This window comes from Pelodiscus sinensis, chromosome 1, assembly GCF_052426305.1.
Source record: "Pelodiscus sinensis isolate ZL-2025 chromosome 1, ASM5242630v1, whole genome shotgun sequence".
Taxonomy (NCBI): domain Eukaryota; kingdom Metazoa; phylum Chordata; order Testudines; family Trionychidae; genus Pelodiscus; species Pelodiscus sinensis.
Genome location: NC_143052.1, coordinates 356,629,438 through 356,649,980, shown reverse-complemented (window position 1 = coordinate 356,649,980; position 20,543 = coordinate 356,629,438). Strand labels below are relative to the sequence as shown.

Sequence of the window (20,543 nt, the reverse complement as noted above, 5' to 3'; positions counted from 1 at the left end):
AGCCTTCACAGCTTCTTCTGGTAAGGAGTTCCACAGCTTGACTACACACTGTGTGAAGAAGAACTTTCTTTTATTAGTTTTAAACCTGCTCCCCATTAATTTCATTTGGTGTCCTCTGGTTCTTCTATTTAGGGAACTAATAAATAACTTTTCTTTATCGGCCCTCTCCACACCACTCATGATTTTATAGACCTCTATCATATCCCCCCTCAGTCTCCTCTTTTCATTATGAGTGATGCCTTGGAAACAGAACTATATGGCAGATTACAGGATTACAGGATTGCCTGTTGTTCAGCCAAAGGCTCTGACTTTAACAGGGTTCACAAAAGAGCTAGATCAATTGTGGATCAATTGGGGGAGAGGTATAGCTCAGTGGTGTGAGCATTGGATTGTGAATTCAATCCTTGAGGGGGCCATTTAGAGATCTGGAGCAAATCTGTCAGGGATGGTACTTGGTCCTGCTATGAGGGCAGGGTGGAGGACTGGACTTGATGACCTCTCCTCTTCCAGCTCTATGAGATATGTGTATCTCTACATATTACATTAATTCCTGGAGGTTAGGTCCATCAGTAGCTATTAACCAGCCTGGGTAAAAATAGGGTCCGTAGCCTCTGTTTGTTACAAGCTGGGAATAGGTGACAGTGGAGGAACTACTTAATGTTTCCCTGTTCTGTTCATTCCCTCTGGGGCATCTGGCATTGGCCACTGCTGGCAGACAGGACCCTGGGCTACATGAACCAGTATGGCCATTCTTATGTTCTTAAAAGAAGCCTGCATCGGTATAAAAGGCCCATTGGAACTGATCCTTTTTATCTCAGATCTGCTTAATGTTTCATACAGAGTCAGCCTAAGCTGTAAGCACTGAAATCCCAGCCTTCAGATTACCTGCCCTGAGCATGATGTTGGATACTGGACAGTAAACTACGGACTAAACTCTGCAGCTACAAAGCTCACAATCTACACTGACCTGTATTTATGTCTACATATATTGATCTTTTAACCAATGTTCTGTCTCGTTTATTATTTAATAAATGTTAGTTTAAATAATAAGGATTCCAGTAAAGAAGGCCCAGTGCCACTTCACCAGCCCGCTCTCCCAGAGCTCAGTCTGAGACCCAGAGAGACAGGAGGAACTTTAAGATCCTTTATAAGTACAGATTAGAAGAAATCTGTCCCGGATCTGCCTGGTCCTCACCCCGTAGATGATCGGGTTGAGCAGGGGGGGCACCAGGACATGCACACTGGCGATGAGAATGATGAAATGCAGGGGCACATTGTGACCAAACCGGTATGTGAGGGCGGAGAAGACAATTGGGATGTAAAAGGCTAAGATGACACAGACATGGGAGGTGCAGGTCCCAAACGTTTTGAGCCGGGCGTCCTTGGTGGGGAGGCGGAAGATGGCTCTGAGGATTTGGATGTAGGACATGACGATAAGAAACACATCCATGCCAATCACAGACAGTGCTTCAGAGAGGCCGTAGTAACTACTGATGCGGTTGTCGGCACAGGCCAGCTTCACCACGGCAATGTGGTCACAGTATATGTGGGGGATGAGGTTGGTTCTACTGTATGGCCACTGCCTGGCCAACAGGGGAAAAGGCAGTATGAGCATGGTGCTACGAAGCACTATGGCCAGGCCAATCTTGGTCACATTGTTGTTTGTTAGGATGGTAGAATGCCTCAGGGGATGGCAGATGGCCATGTAGCGATCATAAGCCATGCCCACGAAGATCCCAGACTCCATTGTTGAGAACCAGTGAATGAAGTACATCTGGATGAGGCAGGCACTGAAATCAATCTCCCGGGAATTGAACCAGAAGATACTGAGGATTTTGGGCAGGATACATGTAGACGGGACCAGGTCGGTGACAGCCAGCATGCAGAGGAAATAGTACATGGGTTCATGGAGGCTCGGCACTGTCTTCACAATAAACAGGATGGTGAAGTTCCCCAAGATGGTTATGACATACATGGCACAGAAGGGGATGGAGATCCAGACATAGGCCGCTTCGAGGCCAGGAATGCCCAGCAGGATGAAGGTGGAGGAGTTGATTAAATCAGTGGTGTTGAAATCTGAAATAGAGCACATTAGGGAAGAAGGTGTCCGAATCTGAGGCAGAAAGGTATCCCCTGCATGTGTCTTCCTTTCCCCTGACTTCCTGTACGTGCCTTGAATCTAGGGTGATAATCCCAGTACAAGTACCTGAATGGAGAGATAATGTTAATATTAGACATGATGTGCACTAGAGGAGGCTGTTCTCATGGGTGAAACCGATTATTTGCTCTTCACGCAGTGCAAGTGACATTTTCATTATTTAGAGAAATGAATTATGACCAACTGATCCTACCAGTGCCAGTTGAATATTGAAAAGTGCTCCAGGCCCTAATAATTCCTGCATGTCTTTGTGTGGGAAACTGTCAGAGGCACCTGTGACAGACACGGGTATGGATATTATGGATTATCCCTTATTTTCTGTTAATGCAATGAAAGCCAGGTTAGGGAGTCCAAACTGTAGGAGGTTCTTCTTTCACTTGCTTGCTCGTGAACTGAGATTGAAAAAAAAAGAAATTTGTCAGGGCACGTACCAGGGAACCATCCTAATGAGAACATACTTCAGGGAAAAGACCCAGGAGACATTGATAGCGGTTCCACAGGACAAACTGTGCTTTTCCCAGTAGTACCCAAAGACAATATTTACATGCTTACATAAGAACGGCCAGACGGGGTCAGACAAAATGTCCATCCAGTCCAGGGTCCTGTCTGCTGACAGTGGCCAATGCCAGATACCCCGGAGAGAGTGAACAGAATAGGGAACCGTCTCGTGATTCCCTCTCCTGTCATCCATTTCCAGCCTCTGACAAACAGGGACTAGGGACACCTTTCCTACCCATCCTGGCTATTGAGGGACCTCTCCTCCATTAGTTGCTCCCTCTCCTGTCATCCATGCTTAAAGAATGAGATGGAGAATATCATGTAGGTGGCCACTGACCTGCAGAGAAATCAGTCAGGGGCCGCACACAAGTGCTAAGCAAAACTAACTAACTAACTAACTAACTAACAAAGGCTGTGTCCAGACTCCATGCCTCCTTCGACGGAGGCATGTAGATTAGCCACATCGGAAGAGGGAAATGAAGCCGCGATTAAAATAATCGCGGCTTCATTTAAATTTAAATGGCTGCCCCGATCTGCCGATCAGCTGTTTGTCGGCAGATCGGGAGAGTCTGGACGCGATGCCCCGACAAAGAAGCCTTTCTTCATCGGCACAGGTAAGCCTCGTGAAACCAGGTTTACCTGTGTCGATGAAGAAAGGCTTCTTTGTCGGGGCATCGCGTCCAGACTCTCCCGATCTGCCGACAAACAGCTGATCGGCAGATCGGGGCAGCCATTTAAATTTAAATGAAGCCGCGATTATTTTAATCGCGGCTTCATTTCCCTCTTCCGATGTGGCTAATCTACATGCCTCCGTCGAAGGAGGCATGGAGTCTGGACACAGCCTAACTAACTAACTAAAACTCTATTCATGTGGCCCTCACACATCAGAGTCTAGGGAGCCCAGGCTGGTAGATTTTGTGTGCTTCAGCCTCACATCCGTCCCCAGGCCTGGGGTTCGTTTCCCCTCCTCTACAGCATGAGCTATAAAGCCAGCTGGATCCGAGCTAAGGCTAAAGAGCAAACTCATTCTCGCTCTCTGTACGTGGTCTAAGTGCCACCACATGGGACCATGACCCACACCCCAGAAGTGTGTGGGTGACATATGCACTCATTTGCACATAGCTAGCATTGAAGACATTTTTGAGACGGGCTATGACAATGAGGATTCTGTCCTATTTGGACATACTGAAAATCTTAGACTGTCTAGCTTTCAGAAGACACAAAGAAGGAGCCATATGATGGAGATCAGAATCCATAATGGAGCTGAATCCATTCAAATGAGCAGACAGAGACGAGTTCCCAATTAGTAAGAGCTTCAGATACTTGGTGCTTCCAAAGGCCTAGTTCCTCAAAGTCTAGGCAAATTATCAGTAAATCGGATTGGAAGGAAAAATTCAGAGAAACAAATGGGAATGAAAATTGGGTGTTCCTTAAGTAGAGTTGATGAGACAGGATTCCATGGTCAAGGAGTTGGACAACTTTGGCTCAAAAACCGATTCGGTGAGAAATGGAAGGTAGCAAATTGGTGTGTAAGTAATCTATAATAAATGGAAAGAAAGAGTGAAGAGAGAGCAAGCGATAAACATTGAAAGTGGTGAAAGTTGATACAGGACATTAAATATATGAGGAAACAATCTATGCTTGGCAGGGCGGGAAGACTTCTTACTCTGATTCCTGTAACCCTGATTATACAAGGAATAAAAGAAGTCATAGGAAGAGTGCTCTGTTCTGAAATAAAAGCTGTGTAGACGCTCCCTATTTTGAATAAGCTATTTCAAAAAAAGCTATGCTATTTACATAGTTCAATTTGCATTGCTTATTTAAAGTTAAGCCCTGCTGTGTAGACATGCCCTTAGAAAAAAATAAAAGGAACAGTTAAAAAAAAGAGTTGATAATGTTAGGAAGAAATGCAAAATTTGGAATAGTCTTCCTGAACAAAAGATTGCTGGGCTATTATTAATGCCAGTAAACAGTATGGTTTTGAGGAGCAGGTCTTGTAAAATAAAACCATTTACATTCTTTAATGAGAGTAAATATTTGATGGAACAAGAGAACCATGCAGATGCATCCAACTTTGATTTCTCTGAAGGAGTTATTTAGTAGGGGAGAACATTCAGATTAAAAAAATGAACAGCATGCAATATCAATCGACCACGCTATAAATGAAGTAAAAGCTGGCTAACCGGTAAATCTCAGAAAGGTTTTATAAGTGGGATTCATGCAGATAAGATGTTTCAATACAATCAAATGGAAAATTTCCCTCTCGGGTACAGGTCTGACTCACAACCCATGACACTATATTTTGGAGCACACAGACCTTGAAAAAGATTTAATGGTTGCTCTGGACACACAACTCATCTAGAGCTCCCAGTGCAATGTTGTGTCCCAAAAGACTGCTGGGATCCTTGGATGCATAAACAGAAGCGGTGAGATGGAGCAGAAGGTCTGTACCTCTGCACGTAGCATTGATGAAACTGACAGGCTACGTCTAGACTGGCAGGATTTTCCGCAAATGCTTTTAACGGAAACGTTTTTCCATTAAAAGCATTTGCAGACAAGAGCGTCTAGATTGGCACGGATGCTTTTGCGCAAAAGCACTTTTCACCATTGGGGCTTTTTTGCGCAAAACAGTCCTGAGCTGTCTACACTGGCCCTCTTGAACAAATACATTTGTGCAAAAGGGCTTTTTCCCAAACGGGAGCATTATAGTATTTGCGGAAGAACACTGACAATCTTACATTAGATTGTCAGTGTTCTTGCGCAAATTCAAACGGCCAATGTAGACAGCTGGCAAGTTTTTCTGCAAAAGCAACTGCTTTTGCGGAAAACTTGCTCGTCTAGACGCAGCCACAGATTATTGCCCCAGGGTCCAACGTAAAAAATAATGTGAATCGGATTTCAATTGTGCAAGAACTTTTATATGAACATCATGGGGCAACACTTTGCAAGTATTTATCACATTATCTCTTGAACTATTCATAGTGTGAGACTCTAAGTTTAGTTTACAGAAACAAAGATCCCCTGAGGTAAGTGGTTCTGTGCACTTGGGTTTAATTGAGAAAATTCCCATGAATGGGTAGCTGATTAGCCCAAAATTGCAATGTTATTTGCTCTCTCCTTCAGAACTTAAATGCTTTGACTCTATCCATGAAGAAAGGGTGTCAAAAGAGGAGGGAGAAAACTTGTTCATCTTGGCCTCCGAGGATAGAACAAGAAGCAATGGGCTTAAACTGCAGCAAGAGAGGTTTAGGTTGGACATTAGGAAAAAGTTCCTAACTGTCAGGGTGATCAAACACTGGAATAAATTCCCCAAGGAGGTTGTGGAATCCCCATCTCTGGAGATATTTAAGAGTAGGTTAGATAAATGTCTGTCAGGCATGGTCTAGACAGTATTTGGTCCTGCCATGAGGACAGGGGACTGGACTCGATGACCTCTCAAGGCCCCTTCCAGTCCCCGTATTCTATGATTCTATGATTCTAGGAAAGTAGATCATATATGTATAATTACTGTGTCTCACAACCCACAAACAGGAGAACCTTAAATTCCATGGAAAGTCTGAACAAATAACACCGACGGGAAAAATGTGCATATATGTCCCATGGAACTCCGGGCCACAGACATTATTGGAGCAAAGGGAGTAGCATAGTGGGATTCGGGAATGGATTGGTCATTGTAGATGGACCTAGAGGTCCTAAGATCGTTGGCACCTTCAACTGGGAGACAAGCTTTTCAGTTGCTTACAAGTCTGCATAGTGTAAGCATTGGGACTGAAAATTCCCATGCAGGGGGTCTCCATTGACTTTCAGATTGTTTTGAATGTTTCAAAATGCAGGACAATGTAGCACTTTAAAGACTAACAAGATGGTTTATTAGATGATGAGCTTTCGTGGGCCAGACCCACTTCCTCAGATCAAATAGTGGAAGAAAGTAGTCACAACCATATATACCAAAGGATACAATTAAAAAAAATGAACAAATATGAAAAGGACAAATCACATTGCAGAACAGAAGGGGGATGCGGGGGGGTGGGAAGGGGGAGGAAGGACATTGGACAAACATCTCAGACACTTCGCCAAAGGATTAATGCCCACAAAACAGATATCAGACAAAATCACAAAGAGAAAACAGTTTCTTGCCATTTTAACCAGAAAGGACACTCTCTAAATGACTTAGCCACCTGCATTCTGCTACAAAGACCTTTTACATCTGCACTTGAAAGGGAATCCTCTGAACTGTCATTCATGTTAAAATTCGACACTTGCCAACAAGGACTTAACAAGACTTTGAACTTTCTCACCCATTACCAAGACAGTTTCCCCAATTATCACCTGTAATACCATTAACTCACAAACATCCCACTCTCCTTACCTTTAATATCAGCAATTCACAGACACTTACCTTCCTTCCTTCCCCTTCCCACCCCCCCGCATCCCCCTTCTGTTCTGCAATGTGATTTGTCCTTTTCATATTTGTTCATTTTTTTTAATTGTATCCTTTGGTATATATGGTTGTGACTACTTTCTTCCACTATTTGATCTGAGGAAGTGGGTCTGGCCCACGAAAGCTCATCATCTAATAAACCATCTTGTTAGTCTTTAAAGTGCTACATAGTCCTGTATTTTGCTTCAACTACCCCAGACTAACACGGCTACATTTCTATCACTATTCTTGAATGTTTCAGACACGCGAATTTGGCCAATTTCTCGAATGAGGATGGGTGAAGCCTTGCCCAGGATGAAAAATTCTTACAGCTGTTCCAGTGAGAAGGCCAAAAGCATCCCCTGTTTCCAGCAGATAAAAGTCAAGTAACCCCACCCCTTTCCCCTGCAAGTAGCCAGATCCCTGGGATGCATAGGGAGGAAGTGACCATGTCTGTGCATTCATACACAGCTGGCCTTTGAGGTCTTTTCTCAAGTCTCACTCCAAGGGGAGTTTTCCCTCAATGGCGTCTGAGCAAAGTAACGGCCAGCGCCTCAGAATCTAGCCTTGCATTGTACATTGACTAACATCCTTTGTACTGAGAGAGTTACCAGCCACTGAAAGGCAGCTGCCTTAGAGCTGGAGGCCAGTTGCTGAGGTGGGGTAAGGGGAGAATCAGCCAGGAGGGACATTTTGCCCGTAATACTGGAGATTCATTCCCCAACTGACTTCCTCACTCATCCACCCCCCCCCCACCTTGCACTGGGTTTGTGGGGTAGAGGAGCTCCTCAGCTAGAGCTGGTACCTGTGAGTGCTGAGAGGGACGTGTCTTCCGTGGAAATCCCCCTCAGGCAGCCGTGTCCCGCACCTCTCTCAGCCCAGCGTCTGCAGCAGCGTCCCGCGCCGAGAGCTGGCACAGGGCTGTGCACCATTCTTAATATAGCTCTGTGCACTCCCAGTGGGATTGGCTTAGCCTTTAGAGGAGAAGCAGCTACTGGATGCAAACAGGCTGGACATTGGAGACACTCTCGTTATTGTCTTGTTCCATGTCAGTGCTTCTGTGCTATTTATCCAGCTTTAGTAGTAAACAGCAATTAAGGGATCCTACCAAAGGAAGATGAGAACTCTTGGGCTCTCCCCTGAGGTACAGAGAAATTAGCTGCCCTGTGTATACTTAAAAATTATAGTTGGTTAATAAAAAAAACAAGGGATAATGACTAGGTCTCCATAGCCTCTGATATCCTGTAAATGCCAAGGGTTGCTGAGTAAATAGTAGACGGAAAAAGCCAGAAAAAGATGCCAGAGGGAAGACATGGACACTTTCTGTAGACACATAGCGAGGTGGCTATAAGATCAGAGGTCAGTAATTCCCAGCAGTAACTATTAGACTGTGGAGAAGATTTTAATCCAGGATCCTCAAAATATCTAGCAAAGGAAATTCACTATAAACTTATCATCATTATATGGATAATAAACTTAGTCATAGAGAGTTGACGTGGCCAAGGTCACACAGAAAACAACAGAGCAAACTCAGGCTATGTCTGCACTATAAAGTTTTTCCGGGATAGCAGAGATATCCCGGAAAAACTCCACCGCATCCAGGGAACGTGTCTGCTCTTCCACTTTGTTTTTTTTGTGGAAGAGCAGACACGATCTTTCAGAAGTCCTGCCTCCCTCATTCCATGAGGAAGAGGGCTCTTCCAAAAGACGAGGTTTTTCCATAATTTGGCCCATTGTTGAAAGGCCAAATTTTGGAACAGGCTTTTCTGACAAAACCATCAAAAAATGTATGCAAATTGTGGAGTACAATTTACGTACCTTTTTTCAATAAATCATTGTACTCTAGACATAGCCTCAGTAATCTGACTTCTTTGTTGTAACCATGATCCCTCTGTAAGTAACTGTGTGCATGACCAGAGGCAAATGGATTCATGGTCTATCAGGGCTTGTTCATTGGGTTTCAAAATTTGAGGTAAAAAAATGGGAGCAAGTATATTCAGCAAACCACCCTCTTGCCATTGATACCTTGCATGTCATACTTTGTATCAAATTCGTCATCATGGCACATATGGGTGTTGCTTTGGGGCACCAAATGACACACCTGCCTTCTTAGTTTACTTCCCATGTGTCTATCACTGGTTAACCTAAGTCCTTGTTACTTTTTGACTATACAACTCCCATGTGTTGGAAACATTACAGGGTTGCCCACAGGTATTCTTGCAAGGTTCTTTGTCCAATTTCTCATTTTGTAAAGCATACTAGTGATCTCACAAGTCAGGGAGTCTTAGTGTCCAAAACTCTCACCTCTTTCTATCCCTGTTCTGACCCTTCTGGCCAGCTCCCACAGCTGCCTGCTGCCTGGAGAGTCTTCAGTCTGGTAATTAAACAGTGAAAAAATGTTCCATCTCATCAGCCCTATTAGGAGAACATAATTTTGTTAACAAGCCATCCAAGTAATAATGGAGCCATTTAACACACATTTGCCATCACCCAGGTATCTACTGTCAGTCTCTGAATTTGCTGACAAAGGGTATGTCTACACTACAGCGTTATTTCAAAATATCTAAGTTCGAAATAGTTATTTCAAAATAGCTTAATTTGAAATAAGTTATCTGCACACAAAATGCATTTCGAAATAGCGTTTTGCTATTTCAAAATAGGTATCCACACTGAGTGGACACTGAATCATATTTAAGGCCAGTCGGAACCAGGTCCAGCAGGGCATCAGGTTGGGAGTTACTTTGTGTGGCTACTGCCTGAGGCTATGTGAGGCCTGTGCATAAAGAGAAATGCAAAGTGCTCCACTTAGGAAGGAACAATCAGTTCCATACATACAAGATGGGAAGTGACTGTCTAGGAAGGAGCATGGCGGAAAGGGATCTAGGGGTCATAGTGGACCACAAGTTGAATATGAGTCAACAGTGTGATGCTGTTGCAAAAAAAGCAAATATGATTCTAGGTTCTATCAACAGGTGTGTTGTAAGCAAAACTCGTGAAGTCATTCTGCCGCTCTACTCTGCGCTAGTTAGGCCTCAGCTGGAGTACTGTGTCCAGTTCTGGGCGCCACATTTCAAGAAAGATGTGGAGAAATTGGAAAGGGTGCAGAGAAGAGTGACAAGAATGATTAAAGGTTTAGAGAACATGACCTATGAAGCCAGGCTTCATGAACTGGGCTTCTTTAGTTTGGAAAAAAGAAGATTAAGGGGGGACATGATAGCGGTTTTCAAATATCTAAAAGGGTGTCACAAGGGGTGTGTTTAGACTACATGCCTCCTTCGACGGAGGCATGTAGATTAGCCAGATCGGAAGAGGGAAATGAAGCCGCGATTAAAATAATCGCGGCTTCATTTAAATTTAAATGGCTGCCCCGATCTGCCGATCAGCTGTTTGTCGGCAGATCGGGGCAGTCTGGGCGCGATGCGCCAACAAAGAAGCCTTTCTTCATCGGCACAGGTAAGCCTCGTGAAACCAGGTTTACCTGTGCCGATGAAGAAAGGCTTCTTTGTCGGCGCATCGCGTCCAGACTGCCCCGATCTGCCGACAAACAGCTGATCGGCAGATCGGGGCAGCCATTTAAATTTAAATGAAGCCGCGATTATTTTAATCGCGGCTTCATTTCCCTCTTCCCATCTGGCTAATCTACATGCCTCCGTCGAAGGAGGCATGTAGTCTAGACACACCCAAGGAGGAAGGAGAAAAATTGTTCCTCTTGGTTTCTGAGGACAGGACAAGGAGTAATGGGCTTAAAGTGCAGCAGGGGAGGTTTAGATTGGACATTAGGAAAAAATTCCTAACTGTCAGGGTGGTCAAATATTGGAATAAATTGCCAAGGGAGGTGGTGGAATCTCCCTCTCTGGAGATATTTAAGAACAGGTTAGATAGACATCTGTCAGGGATGGTGTAGACGGAGCTTGGTCCTGCCTTGAGGGCGGGGGGCTGGACTCGATGACCTCTTGAGGTCCCTTCCAGTCCTATTATTCTATGATTCTATGATAAAGGGACCCCCCCCCCCCGACAGCCAGTTCTCAGGTTTCCCTGATTGCTTGCCTACCTCGATGAGGGACAGCAAAGCATTTTGTCTCTGCGTGCTCTGGTTGCCCTCACTTGGGACACCGCAGCACTCTGCAACATGGAGCCAGAGCCGCCCCTGGACACTCTGGTGCGTCTCTTGGACACATTACTGTGAGCCTGGCTGCACTTTCTGCAGGTTGCTATCCGAGAGGTCCATCAGGGGGGCTGTCAGCATCCAAGAGGCCCTGCAGGAGAGCTTCCACCCTGAGGATCACTAAAAGCCACCCTGGTCTGCCCAACTGGGGGCTTGTGCCTCATTCCTCCCTCAAGTCCTTCCACTTACCCCTCCCTAACCCCCCTTCCTGATGTAAAATAAAATACACGTATTTTCATGAACACAAACTCTCTTTATTTAACAAAACTGGGGGGAGGGGAAATGAAACTCTGGTGAGACTGGGGAAAGGAGGCAGGAAAGAGGAAGAGAGAGGGTGGGAGAGGGGAGGGGGAAACCTGGGAGGAGGGAACTGGAAGGGAGAAGCAAGGGGAAGAAGCTCAGGGCTCAGGGTTGAGGGTCTCGCCAGACCAACTTGATTTTCATGCAAACCTGCTCCTGGGTTTGCATGTGGCCTTTGGTGGCCCGGCTGGCAGCTATCCTGCCATAGATGGCTGCGTTCCTCTGTCTAGTGCGGAGATCATGGATGTCAGAGACCTCCCCCCCCCCAAACCTGAATAAGGATCATGATCTCCACCCTGGACCAGGAAGGTGCCCGTCTTCTCCGGGCCCTGGCAGGCTCCTGGGAGCTGGCAGACTGCTCCTGGGGAGCGGTGGAGGGCTGGGCTGCCAGTGGCTTGCTGGCTCATGTTTTGAGGCCACTGGAGCAGGGACAGTGGCTGCTGGTTCTGGGATGGCAGGCTTGGAGCTGGCACAGGCACTGTGGCCAGAGTCAACCCCTTTAAGGGCTCTGGGGAGGGGGAGAAGGAGAGGAGTGTTCTTGATTGAGGCCAGAGTAGCCACCAAGGCACCCTGAGAAGGCTGGAGGCCCCCTATTTCAAAATATGTGTCTACACAGCACTTATTTTGAAATAGCAATTTCTAAATTGGCATTATTCCTCATGGAATGAGGTTTACCAAATTCGAAACAAGTGCTCCTCTATTTCGAATTAATTTAGAAATAACAGAATGGCTGGATAGAATAACGGCTGTTATTTCGAAATAACTTTACTGTGTAGACATACCCAAACTGTTATGCTCTACTGTAATATTGATTCAAAACATGTTAGTCTGCAGGACCATAGTTTAACATTTGCTTTCAAATATTTCATTAGCGTGTGGCTGAAGAGTATAGAATCATAGAACTCTAGAGCTGGAAGGGACCTTGAGAGGTCATCGAGTCCAATCACCTGCCCTCATGCAGGACCAAGCCCCTATAAAACCTGCTTTTGAATATCTCCAGTGATGGAGAGTCCACAATCTCCCTAGGCAATTTATTCCAGTGTTTAACCATCCTTGCTTCTAAAGTTTTTCTGGCTTCTCTATCCATCCCTGTAAATTTAATCTTCCTCCTTTTATCCTTCTACCTCTACCCCACCCCTTAAATGGAAACATTCCTTTTCTTCCAGATAGTTTCCCTTTCTTTACTTCTGACTATTTGATGAACTATTTTAAGAGAAACAACAACGGCAAAACCAGTACTTTAGCAAGATAAAATCTTTTGTGTCACCTGAAATCTTTCACTGCATATTTTTTAAAGTTGCAGAAATATTATAAACACATCTATAGTTATGACCAACAAGAAGTCCTGTGGCACCTTACAGACTAACAGATGTATTGGACCATAAGCTTTCATGGGCAAAGACTCACTTCCCCATGAATACTCATGCTCCAATAAATCTGTTAGTCTATAAGGTGCCACAGGACTTCCTCATTGTTTATGCAGATTCTTACTTACACAGACAGAGACAGTAGAGTAGGGGGGAGGGATAGCCTAGTGGTTTGAGCTTTGGCCTGTTAAACCCAGGGTTATGAGTTCAATCCTTGTGGAGGCCATTTGGGGCAAATATTTTTCAGGGATGGTACTTGGCCCTGCTGTGAAGGCAGGGGACTGGACTCAATGACCTTTCAAGGTCTCTTCCAGTTCTAGGAGGTAAGCAATCTCCATTAATTAAATCATTAGGTTGGGGAGCATGCCGTGTATGTTACCTAGCTGTAAGAAGTGAATAACAATGGAGCAGATACCAGGGAGAGTCATGGAAGCTCCTTTAATGAAGGTTTTCCAAAGGCACCTGGGGAATTGGAATAGGACCATGCACTGTTTATAATACAGCTCTGGGCAGTCCCAGTGGGGTTCCCTCTGCCTCTAATGGAGAAGCAGAACCTGAATATAAACAGGCTGCAGAAAGGAGACTGTATATCTGGGATTCTGGGCTCTTTATCCAGCTTTAGGAGTAAACAGCAATTAAGGGGCTTTCCCGAAGGGAGAGGAGATCTCCCAGAGTTTATGCTTGGTCAGAGAGGAGTTGGCAGCTCTGTGTATTTCTGTATATAGTTGTTTAGTAAGAAAATACAAGATAATGCCTTCATCTCCACAGGGCCTGATACTCGGTGAGTGCCCAGGGTGGCTGGATAGTTCACAGTGAGACACGTCTGGAGGAATATGATTGAGGGGAATCATGAGCTTTCTCTGCAGATACAGGGGTCTGTGGCTAAGGCATCAGAGATCCGTAGTTCTCATCAGTCACTAGCATCCTACTCTGTAGCACTGTCTCGAGCGACGTGTGTGAGCATGTCAAGGAGAAACTGGACTCACTGTCTAGCAGGATAGTTTGTTAGGTGGGTGGGATGGATGGTTTTGGGGTGCCACCGGTGACAAGGGTACCACTGAGCTCTCTGACATACCAAAATTGGCTCCCACTCACACTTTGAGTCTGTGACAAGCCACAATCTTTTCCAGGTCTTGCACTTACAGAGCCATGCACAAAGTGGGCCAGCAATAAAGAAGCTACAGCCAGTTCCACAGAGTTTTCCACCATAGAATGCCAGAGCTAAATAATGCTGCCCTGATTGGAAGCCTGATCAGTATCAGTTTATTACCCATCCAATCCCTCCCTCAATGTGGAGAGGACAATGTGCCATTTCCTATTCCTGAGCAAAATTTCCTTTTGCATATATATTAGGTAATAGAAAACAGAATTGTTTAGTACATAAAGATTGACTGTAAGAGTTAGAAGTAATAGCATACCAATCAATCAAAGTCAGTTATCTAAGAAATAAACAAAATTGCTATTTGTATACACCAGTAAGAACTTGGTAAAAAAAAAAAGAAGTATCTCATCCTCATTGTGAAAACAGTTCACCAATCTTTCATGCATAGCCGAGATATTCCTGTAGCCTGGGAATAAAGCCACAGTTGAGTCCTTGCTCAGAATGTGTTTCCAGGGGTTGAACTTGAAATACACTGAGGCCAAGTGTCTATATCAGTTCCACGTTTTTTTACCTTCTGCCACGTAGAAGGAGCTTCTTTTTTTTTCCAAGAAAAAGCTCCCGGCACAAATATTAGAATGGCACAGGCACACAATGGATTCCAGTGTCACATGAGCTGGTGCCATTCCCTTACATGTTTCAATGAGTCATAGCAGAGGCCTTTTCACGTATCCTTGGCAGAATGATCACAGGAATAGCTATACCATGGGAATACGATTCTTCTATGGACTTTAATGTATTCCTTGGCAAAAAAGGACCTGAGGATTGCAGTGGATGAGAAGCTGGATACGAGTCAACAGTGTGCTTTTGTAGCCAAGAAAGCTAATGGCATATCAGGGTGCATTAGGAAGAGCATGGCCAACTAATCCAGAGAAGTGATTATTCCCCTTTATTCAGCTCTAATGAGGCCACATCTGGAGTATTGCATCCAGTTCTAGGCCTCCCATTAAAAAAAGGATGTGGACACTGGAGAAAGCCCAGCGGAGGAAACAAAAATAATTAGGGGGCTGGTGAAGTAGACTATCCAGAGCTTCAAAAAGATTTAATGTTGATAAATGTAAAGTAATGCACATTGGAAAAAATAATCCCAACTATACATACAAAATGATGGGGGCTAATTTAGCTCCAACTATGCAAGAGAGAGATCATGGAGTCATATGGCAAGTTCTCTGAAAACATCCATTCTGTGCAGAGGCAGTGAAAAAAACAAACAGAATGTTAAGAGTCATTAAAAAAGGGATAGAGAATATCTTATTGACTCTATATAAAACCCTGGTACATCCTCATCTTGAATACTATGTACAGATGTGGTCAACTCAACTCAAAAAAGATATCTTGGCATTGGAAAAGGTTCAGAAAAGGGCAACAAAATATTAGGGGTTTGGAATGGTCCTATATGAAGAGAGCTTAAAATACTTGGACATTTCATCTTAGAAGAGAGGAAACTATGGGGGTGGAAAAAGTGAATAAGTAAATAAGGAAAAGTTATTTACTTGTTCTCACAATATAAGAACTAGGGATCACCAAATGAAATTAATAGGCACCAGGTTTAAAACAAACAAAGGGAAGGTTTTCTTCACTCAGTGCAAAGTGAACCCGTGGAACTCCTTGCCAGAGGATGTGCTGAAGGCTAGGACTTTAACAGAGTTTAAAAAGATTTAGATAGATTCATGGGGGTTAGGTCCAACGTTTGCTATTATCCAGGATGGGTGGGAAAGGTGTCCCTAGCCTCTGTTTATCTGGAAATGGATGACAGGGGAGGGATCACATGGGGATTACCTGTTGTGTTCCCTCCCTCTGAGGCATCTGGTATTGGCTACTGTTGGCAGACAGTCCGTTCTTATGTTCTTATGTTATGGTTGAATTAAGATTACCAACTTTGGCTATGTTAAGTTTGTAGCTACATTTGAAGTACCTTAACTCAACTTTTAGTGCTGTGCACACTGCAGGAAGTGGAAGGGAGGACACTCTTCCTTTGACTTCCCTTACTCCTTGTGGAAGCAGGAGCACCGCTCTTATTTTGAATTAGCATGTCTTCACTAGACCTACTCATTCAAACCCTTGACAGTAGCAACTTGGATCTTCTTTGTACTGTAGACATACCATTAGGGCTTCAAAAGGACTATTTCCTCCAAATGTGAATATAATTTTGAGGTTCATTAGATAGGTAAAAAGCGATAATTCCACAGTCAAGGAAGTGGGCAACTTTGGCTAAAAATCTGGTTCAGTGGAAAAGCGAAAACAGCAATTTAGGTTGTGGAGCAGAGGGAGGTGGCATCACAGGGCCAAGAAAAGGTTAAGCATCCTGCAGAATAAAAGACCCAAATTAAATCTTTAGGGACGTACCTGTAAATGGTGCATGTACATAAGAACATAAGAACGGCCGTACAGGGTCAGACCAAAGGTCCATCTAGCCCAGTATCCTGTTTACCGACAGTGGGCAGCGCCAGGTGCCCCAGAGAGGGTGGACCGAAGACAATGATCAAGAGATTTGTCTCCTGCCATCTCTTTCCAGCCTCTGACAGACAGAGGCCAAGGACACCATTTTATCCCCTGGCTAATAGCCTTTTATGGACCTAACCTCCATGAAATTATCCAGCTTCTCTTTAAACTCTATTATAGTCCTAGCCTTCACAGCCTCCTCTGGCAAGGAGTTCCACAGGTTGACTACGCACTGTGTGAAGAAGAACTTACTTTTATTAGTTTTAAACCTGCTACCCATTAATTTCATTTGGTGTTCTCTAGTTCTTCTATTTAGGGAACTAATAAATAACTTTTCTTTATCTGCCCTCTCCACACCACTCATGATTTTATAGACCTCTATCATATCCTCCTCAGTCTCCTCTTTTCTAAGCTGAAAAGTCCCAGTCGCTTTAACCTCTCCTCATATGGGACCCGTTCCAAACCCCTAATCATTTTAGTTGCCCTTTTCTGAACCCTTCCCAAGGGTATTTAGCTTTTCTTGTTAGACGTTAACAATATAAATACAGGGTTCTCCTCTATGCTGTGCTTATCGCTCCTTGAAGTGTATCTGCAGATGATGGGCAATGGTCTTATGTTAATTGTTATAGTAAATTACCATTAATGCCTTGAAAACAGGACTATATGGCATGTCCAGGATTGCCTATTGTTCACCAAAAGGTTCTGAAATGTGAAGAGAAACCTGTATCTGTATAAAAGGCCGTTTGATCCCTTTTATCTCAGATCTGCTTAAGGTTTCATGCAGAGTCAGCCTAAGTCAGAAGGATTGAAACTCCAGGCTTTAGATAAACCACCCTGAGCATGATGTTGGACATTGGACAGTAAACTATGGACTAAATTTTGCAGCTACAAAGCTCACTATCTACAATGAAGTGTATTCCTCTGTGTACATATCTTTTAACCAATGTTTTATTGTATAATAAATGTTAGTTTCAATAAGGATTCCCGTTAAGAGGGTTGGCACGATTTCACCAGCCAGCTCTGTACATGACTCAGTCTGAGACCAAAAGTGCCAGGAAAAAAATCTTTAAGTTCCTTTATGAGTAAAGATTTGAAGCAATCTGTCCCGGATCTGCCTGGTCCTCACCCCGTAGATGATGGGGTTCAGCATGGGGGGCACCAGGAGGTACACATTGGCAATGAGAATGACGAAATACAGGGGCACATTATGACCAAACCGGTGTGTGATGGAGGAAAAAAGAGTTGGGATGTAAAAGGCTAAGATGACACAGACATGGGAGACGCAAGTCCCAAAAGTCTTGACCCGGGCATCTTTTGTGGGGAGGCTGAAGATGGCCCTGAGGATCTGGGTGTAGGACATGATGATAAAAAACACATCCATGCCAATCACAAAGAATGCCACAGCGAGGCTGTAGTAACTACTGATGCGGATGTCGGCACAGGCCAGCTTCACCACAGCGATGTGCTCACAGAAAGAGTGGGGGATGATGTTGGTTCCACTATATGGCCACCGCCTTGCCAGCAAAGGATAAGGCAGTATGAGCATAATACCACGCAACAACACAGCCAGGCCAATCTTGGTCACATTGTGGTTTGCCAGGATGGTGGAATGTCTCAGGGGATCACAGATGGCCACGTAGCGATCATAAGCCATAGCCATGAAGATCCCTGATTCAATTGCGGAGAAGCAGTGAATGAAGTACATCTGGGTGAGGCAGGCACTGAAATCGATTTTCCGGGAATTGACCCAGAAGATGCTCAGCATTTTGGGAAGGATGGATGTAGATAGAACCAGGTCGGTGATGGCCAGCATGCAGAGGAAATAGTACATGGGCTCATGGAGGCTCGGCTCTTTCTTCACAATGAACAAGATGATGAAGTTCCCTAAGAGGGCTACGGTGTACATGACGCAGAAAGGGATGGAGATCCAGACATGGGCCATCTCCAGGCCAGGAATGCCCAGCAGGATGAAGGTGGAAGGGTTGATGAAATCAGTGGTGTTGGAGTCTGACATGGAGCACATTAGGGAAGGTGTCCGAATCTGAGGCAGAACAGTGTCCCCTGCATGTATCTTCCTTTCCCCTGACTTCCTGTATGTGCCTAGTGTGATGATCCCAGTACAACTACCTGAATGGAGAGATAATATTAATATTAAAAAACCTTTAAAAACAAAGTATGGTCCTGCAGTACCCTAGAGACTAACAAAACATGTAGATGGTATCATGAGCTTTCGTGGGCACAGCCCACTTTGGTCCCCGTACAAATACCTTATATATTAATGTTAGTATATGACACGACATGCACTAGAGGAAGCTGTTCTCATGGGTGAAACTGACCATTTGCTCTTCACACAGTGTAGGTGACATTTTCATTATTCAGAGAAATGAATTATGAACAACTGACCCTACTAGCACCAGTTCCATATTGGAAGGTGCTCCAGGCCCTAATAATTCCTCCATGTCTTTGTATGGGAAACTGTAAGAGGCACCAGTGGGAGGGACGGGTATGGATTCGGATTATCCCTTATTTTCTGGTAATGCAAGGAAGGCCAGGTTAGGGAGTCCAAACTGTAGGAGGTTCTTCTTTCACCCCCTTGCTCATAAACTGAAATTGAAAAAAAAAGTAAGTTTGTCAGGGCACGTACCAGAGGAACCATCCTCATGATCAAGGTAAAGACCCAGGAGACGCTGATAGCGGTTCCACGGGACAAACTGTGCCTTTCCCAGTAGTAGCCAAAGACAATATGTACATGCTTACATAAGAATGGCCAGACTGGGCGAGACCAAAGGTCCATCTGGTCCAGTGTCCTGTCTGCCAACAGTGGCCAATGCCAGATGCCCCATAGGGAATGACCAAGCGATCCCTCCCCTGTCACCCACTTCCAGCCTCTGCCAAACAGGAACTAGGGACACAATCCCTGCCCATCCTGGCTATTGATGAATATCAATTCTCCTCCATGAATTGATCCCTCTCCTGACATCCATGCTTAAGGAATGGGATGGAGAATAACATGTTGAACCTGGGACTTCCAGGGTGTGTCTAGACTACAGGGTTTTGTTGACAAAACTATACCTGCGTCCACACTGCCTTTGAGTTATGTCGACATAATGTTGACAAAACTCAGCAGTTTTGTCAATGTATGTAAACCTCATTCTACGAGGAATAACGCCTTTTGTCAACAGAGTTCTGTCAACAGAAGGCATTATTGAATCTACACTGTCCTTTTCGTCTACACTGTCATGTCGACAAAGCGGCTTGCTTTGTCAACAGAACTGGATGTAGTCTAGATGCTCTTTGACGACAGAAGCTTTGTCGACAGTATCTGTCGACAGAACTTCTGTCGACAAAAGCCTGTAGTCTAGAAATACCCCCAGAACTTAGTGCGTGAGCCTCTACAGCAGGGGCAGGGAAGCTTTTTTAGGTAGGGTGCCGCTGACCTGCAGAAAAACGCGTCGGGGACATCACACAAGTGAGAAGCCAAGGAGGAGAAAGACACTCCCCACATTCTCCTCACACACTCGAGTCTAGCAGGCACAGGCTGGTAGATTTTGTGTGCTCCAGATGCACATCCAGTCCTGGGCCTGGGGTTCCTCACCCCTTCTCTACAGCTTGAGCTATAAAGCCAGCTGGCTCCCCGCTAAGGCTGTAGAGCAAACTCATTCTCTCTCTCTGTATGTGGTCTAAGTGCCACCATAGGGACAGTGAGCCACATCCCCATCGTGTGTGAGTGACATATGCTCTCGTTTGGATGTAGCTGGCATAAAAGGAAATTCTGACACGGGCTGTGACAATGGGGATTCCGGATGATGGATGTTTCCAGACCAGAGAGTTCTGGACTAAAGAGGTTCAACCAGTATAATTCATGCCAGACGACAGCCTGGTTTATGAGGAACAGGTCTTGTAAAATAAAATTACTTACGTTCTTTAATGAGAGGAAAGATTTGATTGATGTGCAAGGGAACTGTCATGGCTGTCCCCCTCTGGCACAATGAATGCAGAAGTGGGGCCTGCAAAACACCCCAAAATCTGATCTC

The 20,543-nt window shown here is 44.7% G+C and overlaps 2 protein-coding genes across 2 annotated transcripts; both read right to left on the bottom strand.

Moving 5' to 3' along the window:
• Positions 1 to 1,135: 1,135 nt before the first annotated feature.
• On the bottom strand, positions 1,136 to 2,092 carry LOC102450500 (olfactory receptor 52R1-like). Its single transcript, XM_006127839.3, has one exon. The coding sequence runs from the start codon at positions 2,090 to 2,092 to the stop codon at positions 1,136 to 1,138; it is 957 nt and encodes a 318-aa protein (XP_006127901.3).
• A 15,483-nt stretch (positions 2,093 to 17,575) lies between these two features.
• LOC102450721 (olfactory receptor 52E4-like) lies at positions 17,576 to 18,576 on the bottom strand. Its single transcript, XM_006127840.3, has one exon. It carries the CDS (start codon positions 18,530 to 18,532, stop codon positions 17,576 to 17,578), a length of 957 nt encoding a protein of 318 aa, XP_006127902.3. The 5' UTR covers positions 18,533 to 18,576.
• Between the last annotated feature and the right edge of the window lie 1,967 nt (positions 18,577 to 20,543).